This window comes from Papaver somniferum, chromosome 6 (genome assembly GCF_003573695.1).
Source record: "Papaver somniferum cultivar HN1 chromosome 6, ASM357369v1, whole genome shotgun sequence".
NCBI classification, from domain to species: domain Eukaryota; kingdom Viridiplantae; phylum Streptophyta; class Magnoliopsida; order Ranunculales; family Papaveraceae; genus Papaver; species Papaver somniferum.
The window spans coordinates 70,584,039-70,600,504 of record NC_039363.1 but is presented as its reverse complement, the minus strand read 5'-3'; the positions used below and the strand labels follow the sequence as shown (position 1 = coordinate 70,600,504).

Sequence of the window (16,466 nt, the reverse complement as noted above, 5' to 3'; positions counted from 1 at the left end):
GGTTAGCTAGTCAGTCAAATGGTTAACCACTTAACCTAATAATAGTATACTCAGTTATCCATCATTTAATTAAATTGATGCTAAAACATTTATTAAGAAATATTTTTGTGTGAAATGCCTTATGGAATCTCTTGGATGCAATAATTCTTACAATCATATTTTGTAAGCTCTTAATTTTTGTTGACTATAATATTATGACTCATCAATTGGCATTATTTTGTATTTGCTACCTAAAAATTTAAAATCATGTAAGTGTGCCCAAAAAAACCTCTTAGTAAGGTAGGAAAACAATCTCGATGACAAAATTATAGCGGTAAACATGTGTATGTTATCAATATCTTCTTTCCACTATCTTATAGTAGTAAACATGTGCGCAAAAGAAATATATGTTCTATTTATAATAGTACTGTTTTTAAACCACGATATCATTGTCACTGATCTACAAAAGACTAAAATTCTAAAAACCATGACAACAAAGTTGAGATAAAATATTTAGCAGTGTGATCAAAGTTTGAGAATAAAACAAATAAAGCGTAACTCATTCAAGGATAACGATTAGTAATAGGATAAAGACTAAGAATAAGAAGGTTATCTTGTGATTTGTGTGGTGAAATTAAATTAAATAGAAAGAAAAATTATGAGCGATAGATTTTATCAGGGTGGTTATTTGACCAAACCATGTAGCTTAGCAGGTGAATATAAAACTGAACTATTAAAGCATCTAAATTATACAGAGTCGAATGAAGAAAAGGATGTTTCTAAACACAGAATTATTTATTTATTTATTGTGTGTAGAATCTTTTGGACGAAGCGACTTAAATTGACATCATATACATTTGATACCGAGGAGAAAACATACACAGTAGCACTAAAAAATTAGTTATCCGAAGATGATGAGTCCCTTATCCAATTGGTAGGACAAAAGAATAAAGCATTTGAAAGTGTTATTGTGATCGTTGTTGCTTTCCCTACGTCGAACGCCAGAGCACGAATGAAATTGATGATTTGCAGAACATACAACACATTATAATTCATATAACGAACAAAATGCGTAGGTGGTTAACCTTAAGATGAGTTTCTCATTTGGTATAAGATATATGATTTATGATTCTTAATACTCATTTCCACCAACATTAAGGAACTTTGTTTGTAATAATCTGAAAATGAAGGTGGAAAAACAACAAGGAGAAAATAAACAAAATCACAAATGCAAGCAAGTATGCATGAAAAACAAAAAAAACGATCAGACTCAAAAAAAATTAAATTAATGGTTTTCAATATTTCAAAGTTTAGCAAAAAAAAATTAAAATAAATAAGATAGACAATCTTGGAAAATAATGTTTGGGGAAGTGAATCCCATGAAAAAACAAAATCCGTTGAAGAATTGAGAAAAAGCTCATCGCCTACCAAATGTGTCTGTCGAAAGCCCGATGGAACATCTAAAATAAATCATACCATATTCGATGAAATAACCATAATTTTATTTTTTAGTCGTTTGTTCTGATTGAGATTCAAATTCATACAAAAATAAGAAAAGTAAATAAAACATGACCTATGAGCAACCTAAAAAGTGATAGTGATTTAAGACTATTCAACTAATTTGATTTGGAGAAACATAGAAATATTAATCAAATACTTGTTATTATGGTTGAGGGACATGAGCGCATTTTATGTTTCACCGGTCACCGTTGTTCACCAGTAGTTAGCACCACCACTCTTGCTACTGAAACAGCTTCCTCCACCTCTTTCCCCAATGCCATAACGTTTTTGCCATCTCCACTGCTCACTGACTCCACCACGACCACCATTCCACTTATATAATTGTTAGCAAATCTAAGCAATAGTTGATAAAAATATTTTTATATAATTATTAGTGGAGTAATTTGTTTATTATAATTTTAATATGACATTTATTATTACATATTAAAATTATTTGTAAAAAATAATTAGACATTATTGATATGATAAGTAACTTTTGTCCATTGGATACATTTCTCAATCACAACCATCACTTGTGAGAAGCAGCCATTATTACTTTTTATTGATATAGTTTTTAGTAAAATCATTTATTAATTTTTAAAATTTATGATAAAATTTATTCCAAAAGTCATTAAAATAAATATTTAAATGAATTATTTATATTATAGAATAAGTGATCATTATACAAAGCTTTTGGTTGATGAAGTTATGTATTTATTAGATTAATTAAGAGAAATGAAAATTTAATAAATCTTTCAATCCGAGCAATTAATGAGACACACCAATTTAATGGGTGTAAGTTTATTTTTTGTGGGAGCATCCGTAGCCATTGATTTATCTTTTGGGAGAATAAATCTTAACCACCACTTACATAGACAAACTTATCCAAACTGTGCCATGTATTTTAGATAGACTAGATCTTTACCCGTGTCGTAATGAGACGGGCCTTGGCGTTGGTCCATTTTGAATATTGTCTCTCTAAAACTTATCAACTCCTTCCTATGTATTGGGTTAACAGAATTCACTTGGAATTTCCCATTTTTTATATTTTTATAAAATTATAGATAAGCTCCAGTTTCATCCTGTTTTTTTTTTTTACATTGATCTGAAAGACATCAAATTATTGTGTCAATCAGTTCCTCGTTAGGCCGAAATCAATCACATTTCCATAACAGCTGAAATATTCTCAATTAAGTAGGACATATATGTCTTATCCCATATATCTTCACAATTTGATTTTGAACCGAATAAATCTTATCATATCATATCAGCACGTTAACATAGATAAAAGATACTAAAATTAACACGTAGAAAAATGAGCTACACCTCAACAGAATGCAGGAACAGAAACATGCGTACCAAATGCAGAAAGGGAAATACAGTAAAACAAATGCATACACATAAATAAACATGATTGACGATTTCTAGTATTGTTTTATTTGTCAGCAACTCCCTTCTCATTGAACTCAACTAATCGATATCCTCCATTAAAGTCTCCCCGTGCTCCTCTTTGATACCATATTTCCCCATCACATATGATAAACCTTTCATTTCAGTCGTCTGCTCTGGTTTTGTCAAGTTGCGGATCCTCCAAATAGGCTGAGAATAGGATTTTAATGCATCCAAATAGTTTTTTTGGTAATCAAACGGATAAGGAAAAAAAATCAGCTGGCATGTTGTTCCTGTTATTTTCATAACACTCATTAGAATGCATGTTTGAAATCTGTACCCATTACGTTATGCTAACCTCTGTCATTAAATCTTCAACATATAATTGTGCCCAGCAGTTTCTCTTGATGAACGCTTTTGTAACTTCAAAAGTGTTGTCCCTATTACCTCCTTATATTCCTATCTGCACCTGGAATACAATCTGGCAATGCAGGACCTCGTACAGAACCTTGAACACATGCTGCACTACGTACTCCTGTTCCCAATATTAGTTATAAGGCCGTCAGCATTTTCCTTACGAATTAAAGTCATTTTCCTCCGTAAACTCTATGTCATTTTCCAAATGAAATAGCTAAACCTGTTTTGTGAAATTTGGTTTACTAAGATAGTATTTTTCAAGATGGACCTCTTCCAGTCTCATGGGGAAATTACTTATACCTCTTTCAAGTGCATCAAGTAATCCGCCTTACGTCCCAACAATTCCTCTGCCACATCACCTTTTGCTCGGAATATTGTTGATTCTGGTCCATCATTCACCATCATTGTCAAACGCAATCTGTTCCAGGGTTGATTAGTACATCAGTTACTTCATGTCCAGATTATTTAACTTACTTCATGTCCAGATTATTTAACGTTTATTTTTCCAATAAACAGATTGCATAAAAGTAAAAGAACAAAAATATTACATCGGGATTGAATAATTGTATTTTAAGCACTCCGGACAGTGTCCGCCGTTGCGTGTTTCCTCAGATTCCTTGTTGCATTCAGGACAATACATGCAACACCAATCATTTGCAAAGCGAGTTATTTGCGCCAATGTGATCACTGTATCCCTCGCTTGTAATAACCCCACGTCAATGTTTCGTAGTTTCCAATAGATTAATAGATTAATAGGTACCTCAATCTCCAAATCCAGCTTCTTTTGACACAGCATAGCAAATGACATCCTTTGACCCTGTTCATATGTAAAATGGGTTGCCTGATCCCGTTGAATGGTAGTCATGCTGCTTCTGTTGTTCGATTCTTTAGAGCTTGTCCCTGCACATGAGATAAAAATTATGTTTTGGTTTTCTTTCCCGCCCAGAATATTAAAATTATAAGCCATCCTACATAATTTATTTGGATAAATCGTTATACCTGTAAGTAGTGTTCTTCCAGGTGATTGTTTCTTGAGATATTCCATCATGTATACCTGTAAGTAGTGTTCTTCCAGGTGATTGTTTCTTGAGATATTCCATCATGTATTTAGGTACGGTACAGTTTATCTGTGCTGCCATGATGAATTATGTTCTTACGTGGTGTTGTAGGTTGGATCTCAATTCTTCTCCCACCTTAAATATATCTCTGGTCATTAATGTGTATAATGAAAATGCATTCAATGTCCATCGTGCATCATTATATTTTAGTTCAAAATCCGAATAGTCTTTCTTAAATTTTCCATTATTACATAAAAGCGGTGGAGCCACATCAGGCATTGAAAAGAGATATGAAATGACATCAGATTTACGTTACAATCAACCGTAGTTTTTTTTTCCTTAGTTCTTGATAATTATTCAATTAACATAATAAAAACGGTCATTCATAAGTATGAGGAATGCAAATATGACCTTTCATTTATCAGCACGTAATAATCCACCCATGTTTATACTTAATACCTGCCATAAGGAGAGACAGATTATTATTGGATGCATCTTAGCCGCTGTGAATTACTGTTAGTTACAGGTGTACACATCAACCTAACGCACACATTTAATAAAAACTTGTTAGTTTCTTATGATGAAGTAGAGAAGTGCTATGCGTAAGTCTCCCTTCTTCAGTGGCACTGTTAGTTTGTCATCTTAGCGTCAGGTGGTTGCATTACATTTTACTACTACCCAATGTTGTCAATACACGTACAGACCATATGAGCCTAAAAGGTAGCTGTAAAATAACCAAATCCAACCCTTCAGTCATAAGCCTATTCTATATTAGCTTCGTGATTCCGTTCCCAAGGTTCGAAATATTCAGTCATAAATATGGTTTCCATAATGCTTGTTATAAATCCGAACGGTAATATGAATTTCACTTATGATTATAAGGTCTTGGAGTTACATAAGTTTTTGTGGCAGATAAGGCACTCTGAAGAGAAAGCATTCTTCAATTGTGATTCCGGGAGTTACAAATAATGTACTCGCTATCATAAACTGTGATTGTTGCATGAAAAATGTTCGGTGGGAAGACCTGTTTGAAAATGATATCGTAAGCTAGAGCACTCTGTTGGTATCATAAGTAAACAGTGGAAACCATGGTAGCGCGGAAAAAATTATACCTTTCTCTAACATGCAAGACCTCTGGAATATCGAGGTCGAAGTAAATTTTAGTTGCATTAGTCGAGGAAAGAGAGGGCTTGCCTGGAAAATCACATGAAATAATTTCATATGTATGGAGGGAATAAAGAAAACTTTGTGTTCAGATTGCACTAATCTGAAAATTAAACTCCATGTACCTAGATATTGTTTAACATAGGCACCAGCAACGACATCTACAATGGGTTTCGGATTCAGTTCATGGGCGTCAAGGTTTCTGGTTAACTCGGAAGTCGAGTCACCCCGTAGTGTGACCCTAAGCTTCATGCCACTGTTATCAGATGAGACGTATAATAGGTGAGGCATGCGTGATCAGCAAGGAATAAGAAAATTACGTAACTATGAAGGCTTTAACTTAATTCAAGTTGACGATACCTTATGTTTTCGAGGGTTAGTTCGCGCATAAAGGCTGCATCGCCAGAACTTCGCTTAACTTGCTGCAAGTTTGTGTGGCTGGTTAACACACCCACTACATCTGCACACACAACAGCGAGGGAATATTAGTTTAGCAATTTACGTGGGTGGGAAACTATAACTTTAATTTTCGCTGTAGTCACCAATAAGGTAGGTATTGGTGGCAGCAACTGCAAGTGCTTCAAATTCTGTGAAAAAGAACTTGTGGCCAGGAATGGGTGCGGTGGTGGACTCAAGAGGAGTAACATCAGTATTCCAGTTAAAGTATGCACGGTAGTCATTCTGTCAGGAGCGGAACATTTTTTTCTCTGGTGCAAATGCCAAATTGGTAAGACCCAGTAGTATTCCCTCTTCTAGCAGGGGTTCAAATTTCCAGATGTATTTTTTCTGAACAATTGCGTGTATGATATCATCCTGAGATACGAAGACCCAGTAGTATTCCCTCTTCTAGCAGGGGTTCAAATTTCCAGATGTATTTTTTCTGAACAATTGTGTGTATCATATCATCCTGAGATATGATAAGGTAATAATCAGACAAAAAACATAATCAAAAATTATAAGCCATGATTGCTGAGGGTTTTAAAACTCACATCGTCATCTAGAAGGAGCAAATCGAGGCTAGTAACATCATTAGTTCTCATGAAGTCCAGCTCGTGCCACATTCGAACGATTCGAACTCGTGCCATCCATGGTCCAATACCATTTTTGAGCTGAAATTCTTTCAAGCTGAGGATTGCAGGAGACTGTGGGGCTTGCCCAGAGATATGCAGCACTGTAGAAGCCATTCTGACAACCTACATGATTCACAAAAGGCACAAATTAAGTGAGGATTCATCTGAAAAGAAAACGGGGAAATATTGACAACTTATAACATACTGAAAAAGCTACACACCTGGAATTACTGTGCCTGAGAATTCAACAGAGGGAAGATGGAGGTAGATGCCTTGGAAATGTGGCGCTTGAGCGTGCTATGCCTTGGAAAAATCAGGTTACCTTTATATAGAACGCACCTCCTCATTCCTTCAATGCTAAGACAATTAATGGATGAGAAACGAAACGTTTTTTATTAATCAAAAAAACACGAATGAGGTTTGAAACAAATAAATTTATTACAAAGAGGAAGATGAAAGGATAAAAGGACCATGCAGTTCCTGTGGTTACCGTTTCATTATTGCAACATTGGTCATAATTTACAATATTATTGTAACTGAAGAGAAGAAACGAAAATAAATAAACATTGTTCATGATTAACCGAAGAGGCAAGAAATCCCGACGGAACACCGATGAGTGAGGACCCAATCAGGAAAATATGCATAGGCCCTACCAATTAGGTCAAAATCAGTAACACAATGGCACAAACATTGTTTATAATTAAACGAACCCTATTTTAATGTAACCTAAAATTACTAAAAAAACAACAAATCAAAATCAAAGCTATGAACGAAAAGGAAAGCTAAAAATAAATCCAAAGCCCATTTTCAATTAATTGAGACAATTGAGAACCAATTGAGACATCTTACTAACTCATTGAGGCTCATGATATTAAGTTTTTCAGCACCGATGGATCAGAGAAATAATTCGAGCATTCCAATGACGATCGATAACCAAACCAAACCCCAAATCCGTGAGGAACATTCCCATGGCAAACAGAACGGATCCAGCGTCTTCTCAGAACGACGAAGAACTCGAGGGAGGAATATTTTGGGTAACCCACTTAGGGAAGACGGGTACTGACTTATCTACCCAACAACAGCAACTAAGTAACACGTGTGAAAAAAGCTCGCGGCACAGATAACCACATCCATGAATTTATCTTTGTCCCCCGACCACTTTTTACATAGACCAAGTTATCCAAACCGTACTTTGTATTCTTGATTTTCACTATTTTAATTTTTAGAGAATGTATCTGATCACAACAAAGAAGCGAAACTGATGAATATAAAAGAACGATCAGGAATATAATAAATGTAAGAAATTCCCACTAAGTGGTGGAAGTATAAAAATTCGATACAAATTCTTGCATTGAAATATAAATCCTTGTAATATGAAAGCTACGGGACGGGGATCTTAAATCCCGTCCCTACCCCATCCCATAGCTTAAATTTCGGGTATTACCCATATCCGATCCCATCCTCATTTGTGCGGTAAAATCCTACCCAAACGGGACGGGTTTGAGTTGGGCAAATGGCCATCCCTAATTTTTATTTATTTTTTCTTGTGTTCAGTTATACTATTTACTTATGCGTTTAAATATTAGCTTGTCATGCTTCAAAAAAAAAAAGTATTAGCTTGTAATAATCATTTTAAGCGGACTGACAAAATTTTGTTATACTTGCAAAATTCTTTTTCTGGATAGTGAATGATAAATTCTTTCTCTGGATAGTCTGAATGATTACAGACGCAAGTCTCATCAGCTTGCTTTTAAATAGGTACTGGCAGAAAAACCCATCGCAGTAAAATTACCTGCTGAAAACTCCCTTATTTGTGTGTCCTCTTTTCTCATGACACGATTTGGACCGACCAATATATACGACACCAATGCTTCGAACAAACAAAAAAATAAAAAAAATAACACATAATCTGAAGACAAAGAAAAAAAAAATCTGACTAAATATCGTCAATTTTATTTTATTAAACATCAAGTCACTCAGTGGAAAACAACAGACAAGATGGACAATGGCAATCTAAAACTACCCATCTGCTAACAAAATAAAGAAGGAAAAAAATACCATTTTTTGGGATGTTCCCCGGAGGGACGATACGACCTTCGTTCCTCCCAACGAGAAGTACCATTAACCACTACTTTTATATCGCTCTTTTCTATTTGTCTTTTTCTCTCTTATTCAGATCTTTATTTCTAACTTGTTCTACTAAGAGCCAATCTTCCCCAAGAAATAGTGCCGACTGCACTATGAGATCACCCCTTAGGAATCAATTGAACAATTACTGTTTGCTCAGATTCCTAATGACGTAAGGTAGAATACCACCATGGTTGAAATACGCCAGTTCTACCTGTAAATTAAACACCCCAACATGAAAGATTCAGATACTAGTACACTAGCTATATAGTTTCAGTCGTACTTGTGCCAGACCAAACATTGAATTTTGCAGGCATGTATATGTTTCATGATTATGGATTAAGAGGACAACGAGAAGTAGTAAAAGCACCTCAGTGTCGAATCGGGCTGTGCAGATGAAAGATTTGCCAGTGTCGGTAACAACAGTAACGTCTTGGCCGGGTCTTATCTCACTAACATTGCTAGGAAGGTCAATAGTGTAGCGCTCGTGACCAGTCAGGCCAAGTGTTTCAGCATCTTCACCGGTCTTGAAACATAGAGGGATGATACCCATTCCAACTAGATTACTGCGGTGGATTCTCTCGAAGCTCTTGGCAATTACTGCTTTCACTCCCTGACATAGGAGATACGAGTAGAGTAACCAAAAGTAGTTTCAAACATCAGAGCAAGAAAAAAGGGCGGTAACAACTTTATTTAAGGGGTCATAGTATTATACAAAACTAACCAGCAACATTGGACCCTTTGCTGCCCAATCCCGGGAGCTTCCACTTCCATATTCTGCTCCAGCCAGGACAATAGTGTCGTGCCCTGCTTCCTTGTACCTCTGATAATAAGAGAACGATCAACTAAGTGCGGTAACTCGAGTGGCGACTCAACAAATAAACCATATCAATTTTACAGAAATAGGGACTAACAACACGAATAGCACCTATTAACATGTAGCTTACGAGACTAACTTGGGAAATCAAGACAGACGCAACAGATCAATAAATAGTTGCATTCAGTCAGGAGCGCATTTATATTTCTACTCCCCAAATTTAGAGCAAGGGAATAAAATGAACAAAAGAGAACAAATTAAGCAACACAACCAAAGAATCTAAATTTCAGACAACTTACAGTAGCTGCATCGAACACATGGAGTTTTTCCCCTGTTGGAACGTGAATTGTTTTTGGACCCACTTCTCCATTCAAGAGCTTATTGACAAGACGAATATTTGCGAAAGTACCCCTAGCCATCACTTCATCATTACCACGACGACTACCGTAAGAATTGAAGTCTCTTCTATCAACCCCACGAGCAAGGAGGTACTTCGCAGCAGGGCTGTCCTTGTGAATGCTCCCAGCTGGTGAAATATGATCAGTTGTAATGCTGTCACCAAAGTTGAGCAAGCAAAAAGCATTCTTCACTCCGTGAGGACCAGGTGGATCCATTGTCATATTTTTAAAATACGGAGGCTCATGAATGTAGGTTGAGTTGGGGTCCCATGAGTATAAAGAGGATGATGGAATTGATAGTTGATTCCACATTGGATTGCCCATTGTGATAGACTCATAAGTCTTCTTGAACATTTCAGGCAATACACTAGACTGAACAATCTGGAATGCAAGAAAATAAGAAAGTACAGTCATTTAATAGCTGATGAGAATCATGAAACGATGCAAGTAGGGAAACATCATCATCTGCAAGATTGGAAGTTAATACTTCGGCAATTTCTTCCGTACAGGGCCAAATATCCCTGAAATAAACACTTTTACCATCCTTTCCCACTCCTATTGGCTCCTTCTCGAAATCAATGTCAACCTGAAAAGTAATTTCATGTTAAAGGGGTCATTATAAATTAAACGTCATAATGAATCAGACCTAGCTACTCAATATGGGGGGATAAAACTAGTACACTTTCCAGTTTCCACAATTGGTATAACAGGAGTCGGTACATAAAGTACATGTTTAACTAACTTGATAATTTTCTTCTGCAGTAAATATTATGAATGACAATTATGAGCATACCGTGCCAGCAAGTGCATAAGCAACAACTAAAGGAGGCGAAGCAAGATAATTAGCTCGTGTCAAGGGATGCACACGGCCCTCGAAGTTTCGGTTCCCAGAAAGTACTGCAGCAGCAACAATATCTGGAAGTACATGCCACGATTAAATTCGACTAAAGTGAAACAAACAAATACAGAAATAGGGAAGCCATCACTCAACTTGACATTTAAATTTAAAATTGAAATGACAATACTACCATTTTCTGAAATTGCAGAAGCAACAGTCTCGTCAATATCACCCGAATTCCCGATGCACGTCGTGCAACCATATCCAACAATATTAAAACCCTGCTGGTTCAAATACTTTTGCAGACCACTAAATACAAAGGCAAATCAAACACCATCAGTAACGATCATATTATTGTCAACACATAGCTAAGTGTTAAAATTGTACCTCTGGAGAAGATACTTTGTAACAACTCCAGAACCAGGAGCCAGACTGGTTTTGATCCAAGGTTTAACCTAGTAGAAAATCATTAACAGGTCATTGACAATTCGATCCAAAAAAGAGAGATATTTATCTATCTATATGAATATAGTCAAAAAGATAGACCAATCTATGTGTATAAACTGAAGGTGGGACTCAATACGTGACTAACCTCAAGACCCAGTTCGCATGCCTTCTTAGCAACCAGAGCAGCCCCGAGCATGACACTTGGGTTTGAGGTATTTGTGCAACTGGTAATTGCTGCAATAACAACACTACCATGCCTGAGTTCTGCTGACTGCCCATGGAACGAGAATTTTACGACTTTCTCCTGAGATTCTTTTGGAACAGCAAAGCCCTGTGACATTACACTCGGAGATTGTGAACAGACAAATTATGCAATATATACTAAAGAAAGTATCACACAGTTGGCCATAGTGGCCTCCTAATAATATTGAGATTCCACAAGACATAACCAAGGTCTAATGACTAAAATCATTATGGACAAACCAGATATATGGCTCCACCTAGCTGATTTTCAGGACCTAAGGGCTATTAACAGCGCAAATTCCCAACCCTTAGTCACTTTTTCTGAGTGCTGGAGAATACTTACAAACCCTTGCCACTACACAAAACTACATCTTGCAAAAACATATTGCCAAAGAGCTTATCTAGGTTGAACAACATGCCTGGTTCATCTATTACTAAAATACAGATGGGACGAACCCAACCCAAATGACCCAGACCAACCCTGACATCCAGCTAGCGGCCGCCAAACAACTAAACTTGGAATCACATCAACCAAAACAAATTGAAACGGAAGTGCAGTTTGACCGCACCTTGAATCCAACCTTGCTATCCAAACAGGAATGCCAGTCTGCTTTCATTTCCTTCAAAGGAACGCGGTCATGAGGTCTGACACGGAGACTGATTTAAATTTCGTATGATTTTAAAATAAACCAAAATATGGAATTGATATATGTGCATTATCACGTAGAGCACGTACCTCTTTGGTCCTGAAACACATGGTTCAACATCCTCAAGATCCAGTTGTAAATAGGAGGAGTATACTCTTGCTTGTTGAGGCTGAATCCATACAAAAGTATATTAATTAATTGGGTAGGGACTCAAAAGTTTTAATATGAGCAATTGAAGTACTTGTTCAAATAACTTAATTGAAGTACTTGTTCACAGCATATTGTAACTACTATAAATAAAGATCCATCATTATTACCTCATTATAGTCGACAAACATATTGTTCGCACGGAGATAGGTTTCTATCATAGCCACCTATTAAGAAACATAATAAAGTCAACTCATGGCATGGAAAGAACGGCAAAAAAAACTACTTCCAGTTTAAGTAAAAGCGCTCACGGTTTCATCACTTCTTCCAGTTAGTTTCAGATATTGTAAGGTGACATGATCTACAGGGAAGAAACCCATGGTAGCTCCATACTCCGGTGACATATTGGCTATAGTAGCTCGATCAGCCAACGACAACTCTCCCATGCCCTCACCTGCGAGCATTCATGGGTCACGATTAATGGCAACAGATCAGTGGCTGCTGAAAGGTCAAGCAACATTTCGAATTTTACTGAAGCTGAACTTACCATAAAACTCAACAAACTTTCCAACCACTCCATGCTTCCTCAATATTTGGGTCACGGTTAAAACCAAGTCAGTAGCTGTGACTCCATTTTGTAACTTCCCAGACAACTTAAACCCAACAACACCAGGCAGCACCATGCTCATAGGCTGTCAATTTAATGAAGCGACAAATTAGATAGCAAAAACAGAACAGCTGCATGGAGTGAAAGAGCTTACGGGTGAAATAGATTTACAGGTTCATTCTAATTACTAGACTGTAGATTTGGCAAAAGTATGATACCTAAGAGTTTGGGTACAAAGGGATAAGGTAACCATTACCTGACCAAGCATAGTTGCCTCTGCTTCAATTCCTCCCACACCCCAACCAGCAACTCCTAACCCGTCAATCATAGTTGTGTGGGAATCAGTTCCGACAACGCTATCCGGATAGAGAGTGCCATCAGTGTTAAAAACAACTCGACCAAGATATTCCAGATTAACCTGAAATTTCATCAACGAGATTTGTTCACAGTATCAAGGATAGTGAAAAACAACTAAAACTTTAAATGTGACAATACATCAACAATGTCCATTGTCACTTTTCACTTTGCTGGGAAAAACACTAGCACTGTAAAACAGACACTAGAAATAAACCTAAAAAGCTCCTTTGGAAAGCGAAAATAATTCAGGGTATAAATATATTCAATGGTGAAGACCCCTCACCTGGTGTACGATACCAGAACCTGGAGGAACAACAAGCATATTGTGAAAAGCATTCGACCCCCATTTGAGGAAAGCAAATCTTTCCTTGTTCCTCTGGAACTCCAACTCCATATTTGATTGTACCGCATTTTCTGTTCTAGCTACATCAACCTGGACCGAATGATCGATCACAAGGTCAACAGGTACCTGGATGCCAAATAAATATATATTTAGAAGACATTATAGAAACAGAAGTTAAAAAACAAAATGAAGTGATGAAGACATGGAACTTCCTGTTTGGTTACATGGAAAAAGTTTAGTCGGTCCAGGTTAGCCAAAGAATATGAAGTGATTGATTCATTTCAAAGTGCTTTCCGAGTTTGCAACATTATGATTAAAGAGTACCAGCATGTAAAAATTGGAAAGTATTGCATACCAAAGGGTTGATCTTGTTAGAATCACTTCCTAGCTTGTTCATTGCATCACGCATGCAGGCAAGGTCAACGACAGCAGGTACACCGGTAAAATCCTGGAAAGCAAAGAAGTACTTTAAAAGGATATCAACATAAAACTTCGTTATCACCAACTCTTCATAGATTAACTTTTTGCATGTACCTGCAACAAAACACGAGCGGGCTTAAACGGAATTTCGACTTGCTTTGGTGCGGTCCTCTCCCAATCAATAATCTTCTCCACGTCTTCCTTCTTGACTTGAAAGCCATCACAGTTACGAATGGCAGACTCAAGAAGGATTCTAATAGAGTAAGGAAGCTTATCTGTGCCAATACAATGTGAAATTGAACCGAATTTCATGAACGATATTAAAAGATTTAAAACACTGGAAGTGTAGTTGCAAAATTATCACCAAAGCTAGCTCATAAAGACTTACCAATCCTTGGATCATTGAGAGCAGGCAGACTATAGTATTTACCGAATTCCCCACCTCCAGGCTTTGGAAGACTAGTATAAATTCCCCTAAAAGCATTCTCAGAAGCTGAATACATCAAATTACACTGAGTCAGTTAAAGTGCGTAGTTCAGGAATTATGTACTGAATCTAGAAGGTCCATCATTTACCCATTGTTGCTAAATTTCTTTGAAAACGCTCGATCAGGGGAAGCGGAGTAGCAGTTCTGACTTGAGCCCCGAAACTTACCGGCGATCTCCAATCAAAACCGTGATTCTTCACGGAACCTCTTACTGATAGATTACTAAATGATCTCCGAGAACTTGTAAAACACCGATTACTATTACTGGTAGTAGTAAATGAGGAAAGTAAACGAGTGGGTGAAGAACTAATAGTTGTAGATAGAAAAGACGAGAACCGAACCCTGGAAATTCGGATAAGTTTTGAAGGAATAGATGAAGACGGTGGTGCAGTTATATACATGACGATTTACAACATCAAAGAAGATTAGGTTCAGTACGTCAGAAATTCTGAACTTCAATGAAGAAGATAAGAATCGAACAACAATAATTGAGACAGATTCATAAATTTCTTCAACTGGTTTTCTGTTTGTTTTGTTGTCATTATTGATTTGAAGATCACAATCTAAACAGAGAGAGAATGACTTGGAAGAGTGTGCCAATTGCTGGAGTATTATCAATGACGGTCGTAAATGGCCGCTGAGGAACTGAGAGATATATACTTGGCATGCTTTGGTGTGTACATGTGGGGCTGTTCGAATTGCCTAGTGGACTTCCACGTATTTTGATGGAAAATTTTGTATTCAATTTTTTAAGACTATCGCGGGAAACAACAGCGTGGCACCATTTTCGTTTTGTTCGAAATAATGAAGTTTGTTTTTTTTGCTTGTTCTAGAAAGAAGATTTTCGAGGTTGAAAAGTTAACTATAGAACCGCAGAAATGGTCCAAGCGTATGCCAGTCTGCGAACCATAGAGGCTGTCTATAACGATCCCAACCGTGATGCAAGTCAAGTGTTGCAAGTCAAGTCAGTGTCCAGCCGTAATGGCGCATTACGAAGCCATAATGGCGAAGTCATAATAATGGTATACTGTATAGACTGTTAAGTGCTAAGAATGGCAAAACCCTGCAAGGCCAGTGAAGCGCAAAGGTGACACTACACTGTAAAGCTAAGTAATGAAGCTTATTGGCTGAAACAATGAGGTTTCATTGAGGGATTGGCAAGACATGGCCAAAGTTGACAGATGCAACATGCGATGTTGGCATCGATGCATATCCGTGGAATTGAGTTGGCCCAAACTCAAGGATGAGGCAAGAGCGAAGAATAGGCCAGGAGTTGGTCTATGGCATTAGTTCAAGGCTAGACAAAGCTTGAACAATGCAAACAAGCTGGTAATGCAAGAGCGGCATTACTATTGTCAAGCAAATTTGCTAAGTGCGCATGAGCAACCATATTGAGCTTAAAGAGTTGGCATCGATGATTGAAGCACAAGGATTGTTCGTGCATTAGCTTAGAGTGATAAGCATGCAGGGCCAAGATGGCTGAGCAATGGGGCGAGGCAAAATTCAGTAAAGCACAAAAGTGGTGCAATATGGCTCAAGTGACGGTTAGGAGTTGGTTACGGACTTCACAAGCATGCCAATGACACGAGACAAAGTAGAACGGTTATAGAGGAATTTTATAACCATTTGTTAGTGTACATAACCACCAGGAACAGATGTGGCATCATTTGGCTTGACAACACAAAAGGTGGCAGTTGAAAAGCAAGTTGGCGGTTAGGAAAACTACCTAATGGGACACATGGCTGTTCCATGCGTGTGCAAGTGTTGTGCACGGTTTTTGCTAGTAAGTTTTTTGTATAAATAGTCCTAAGGAGTAGGAAAATCGGTAGGCTTACATAGGAGAAAGTTTTGTAGAGATGTAGTCTCATACTTGAGAGAATAAGGCATCATTAAGAGAATGACGGCATATTTAGTCCATGTGATGGAAAGAAGTTTGTAATCTTCCTTTAGTGCAATAAATGGGTTTGTCGCAGTATATATTTGTGTTCATTGTGTTGCTGATTTGTGTGAG

The 16,466-nt window shown here is 37.2% G+C and overlaps 2 protein-coding genes and 1 long non-coding RNA gene across 3 annotated transcripts; all 3 read right to left on the bottom strand.

Moving 5' to 3' along the window:
• Window positions 1-2,725: 2,725 nt before the first annotated feature.
• Window positions 2,726-4,424, bottom strand: LOC113290904. Its single transcript, XM_026540490.1, has 4 exons — window positions 4,340-4,424; window positions 3,834-4,185; window positions 3,586-3,703; window positions 2,726-3,403 (listed from the first exon to the last, which is right to left on the bottom strand). Exons 1-4 carry the CDS (start codon window positions 4,422-4,424, stop codon window positions 3,320-3,322), a joined length of 639 nt encoding a protein of 212 aa, XP_026396275.1. The 3' UTR covers window positions 2,726-3,319.
• Window positions 4,425-5,964: 1,540 nt separating this feature from the next.
• LOC113287929 lies at window positions 5,965-7,611 on the bottom strand. The gene is made up of 4 exons (XR_003330412.1): window positions 7,427-7,611; window positions 6,799-6,934; window positions 6,497-6,700; window positions 5,965-6,414 (listed from the first exon to the last, which is right to left on the bottom strand). It is a non-coding gene; the product is annotated as an uncharacterized LOC113287929 (long non-coding RNA).
• An 889-nt stretch (window positions 7,612-8,500) lies between these two features.
• LOC113287928 (aconitate hydratase, cytoplasmic) lies at window positions 8,501-14,856 on the bottom strand. Its single transcript, XM_026536813.1, has 20 exons — window positions 14,544-14,856; window positions 14,357-14,461; window positions 14,083-14,243; window positions 13,904-13,996; window positions 13,489-13,674; window positions 13,105-13,266; window positions 12,789-12,933; window positions 12,553-12,695; window positions 12,412-12,468; window positions 12,184-12,263; window positions 12,017-12,092; window positions 11,350-11,535; window positions 11,145-11,212; window positions 10,948-11,066; window positions 10,713-10,834; window positions 10,407-10,505; window positions 9,821-10,300; window positions 9,429-9,527; window positions 9,075-9,317; window positions 8,501-8,918 (listed from the first exon to the last, which is right to left on the bottom strand). The coding sequence occupies exons 1-20, from the start codon at window positions 14,854-14,856 to the stop codon at window positions 8,850-8,852; spliced, it is 3,006 nt and encodes a 1,001-aa protein (XP_026392598.1). The 3' UTR covers window positions 8,501-8,849.
• Between the last annotated feature and the right edge of the window lie 1,610 nt (window positions 14,857-16,466).

Excerpts from the sequence above, each read along its gene's own strand:
- LOC113290904 (XM_026540490.1), bottom strand. The coding sequence starts at position 4,424 with ATGGCAGCACAGATAAACTGTACCGTACCTAAATACATGATGGAATAT. Across the intron at positions 3,704-3,833 it reads TACAATTATTCAATCCCGAT|ATTGCGTTTGACAATGATGG; the intron begins GTAATATTTTTG and ends ACCCTGGAACAG. Across the intron at positions 3,404-3,585 it reads ACTTGATGCACTTGAAAGAG|GAGTACGTAGTGCAGCATGT; the intron begins GTATAAGTAATT and ends TATTGGGAACAG.
- LOC113287928 (XM_026536813.1), bottom strand. The coding sequence starts at position 14,856 with ATGTATATAACTGCACCACCGTCTTCATCTATTCCTTCAAAACTTATC. Across the intron at positions 12,934-13,104 it reads AGGCAACTATGCTTGGTCAG|CCTATGAGCATGGTGCTGCC; the intron begins GTAATGGTTACC and ends TTAAATTGACAG. Across the intron at positions 11,536-12,016 it reads ATAGCAAGGTTGGATTCAAG|GGCTTTGCTGTTCCAAAAGA; the intron begins GTGCGGTCAAAC and ends GTAATGTCACAG.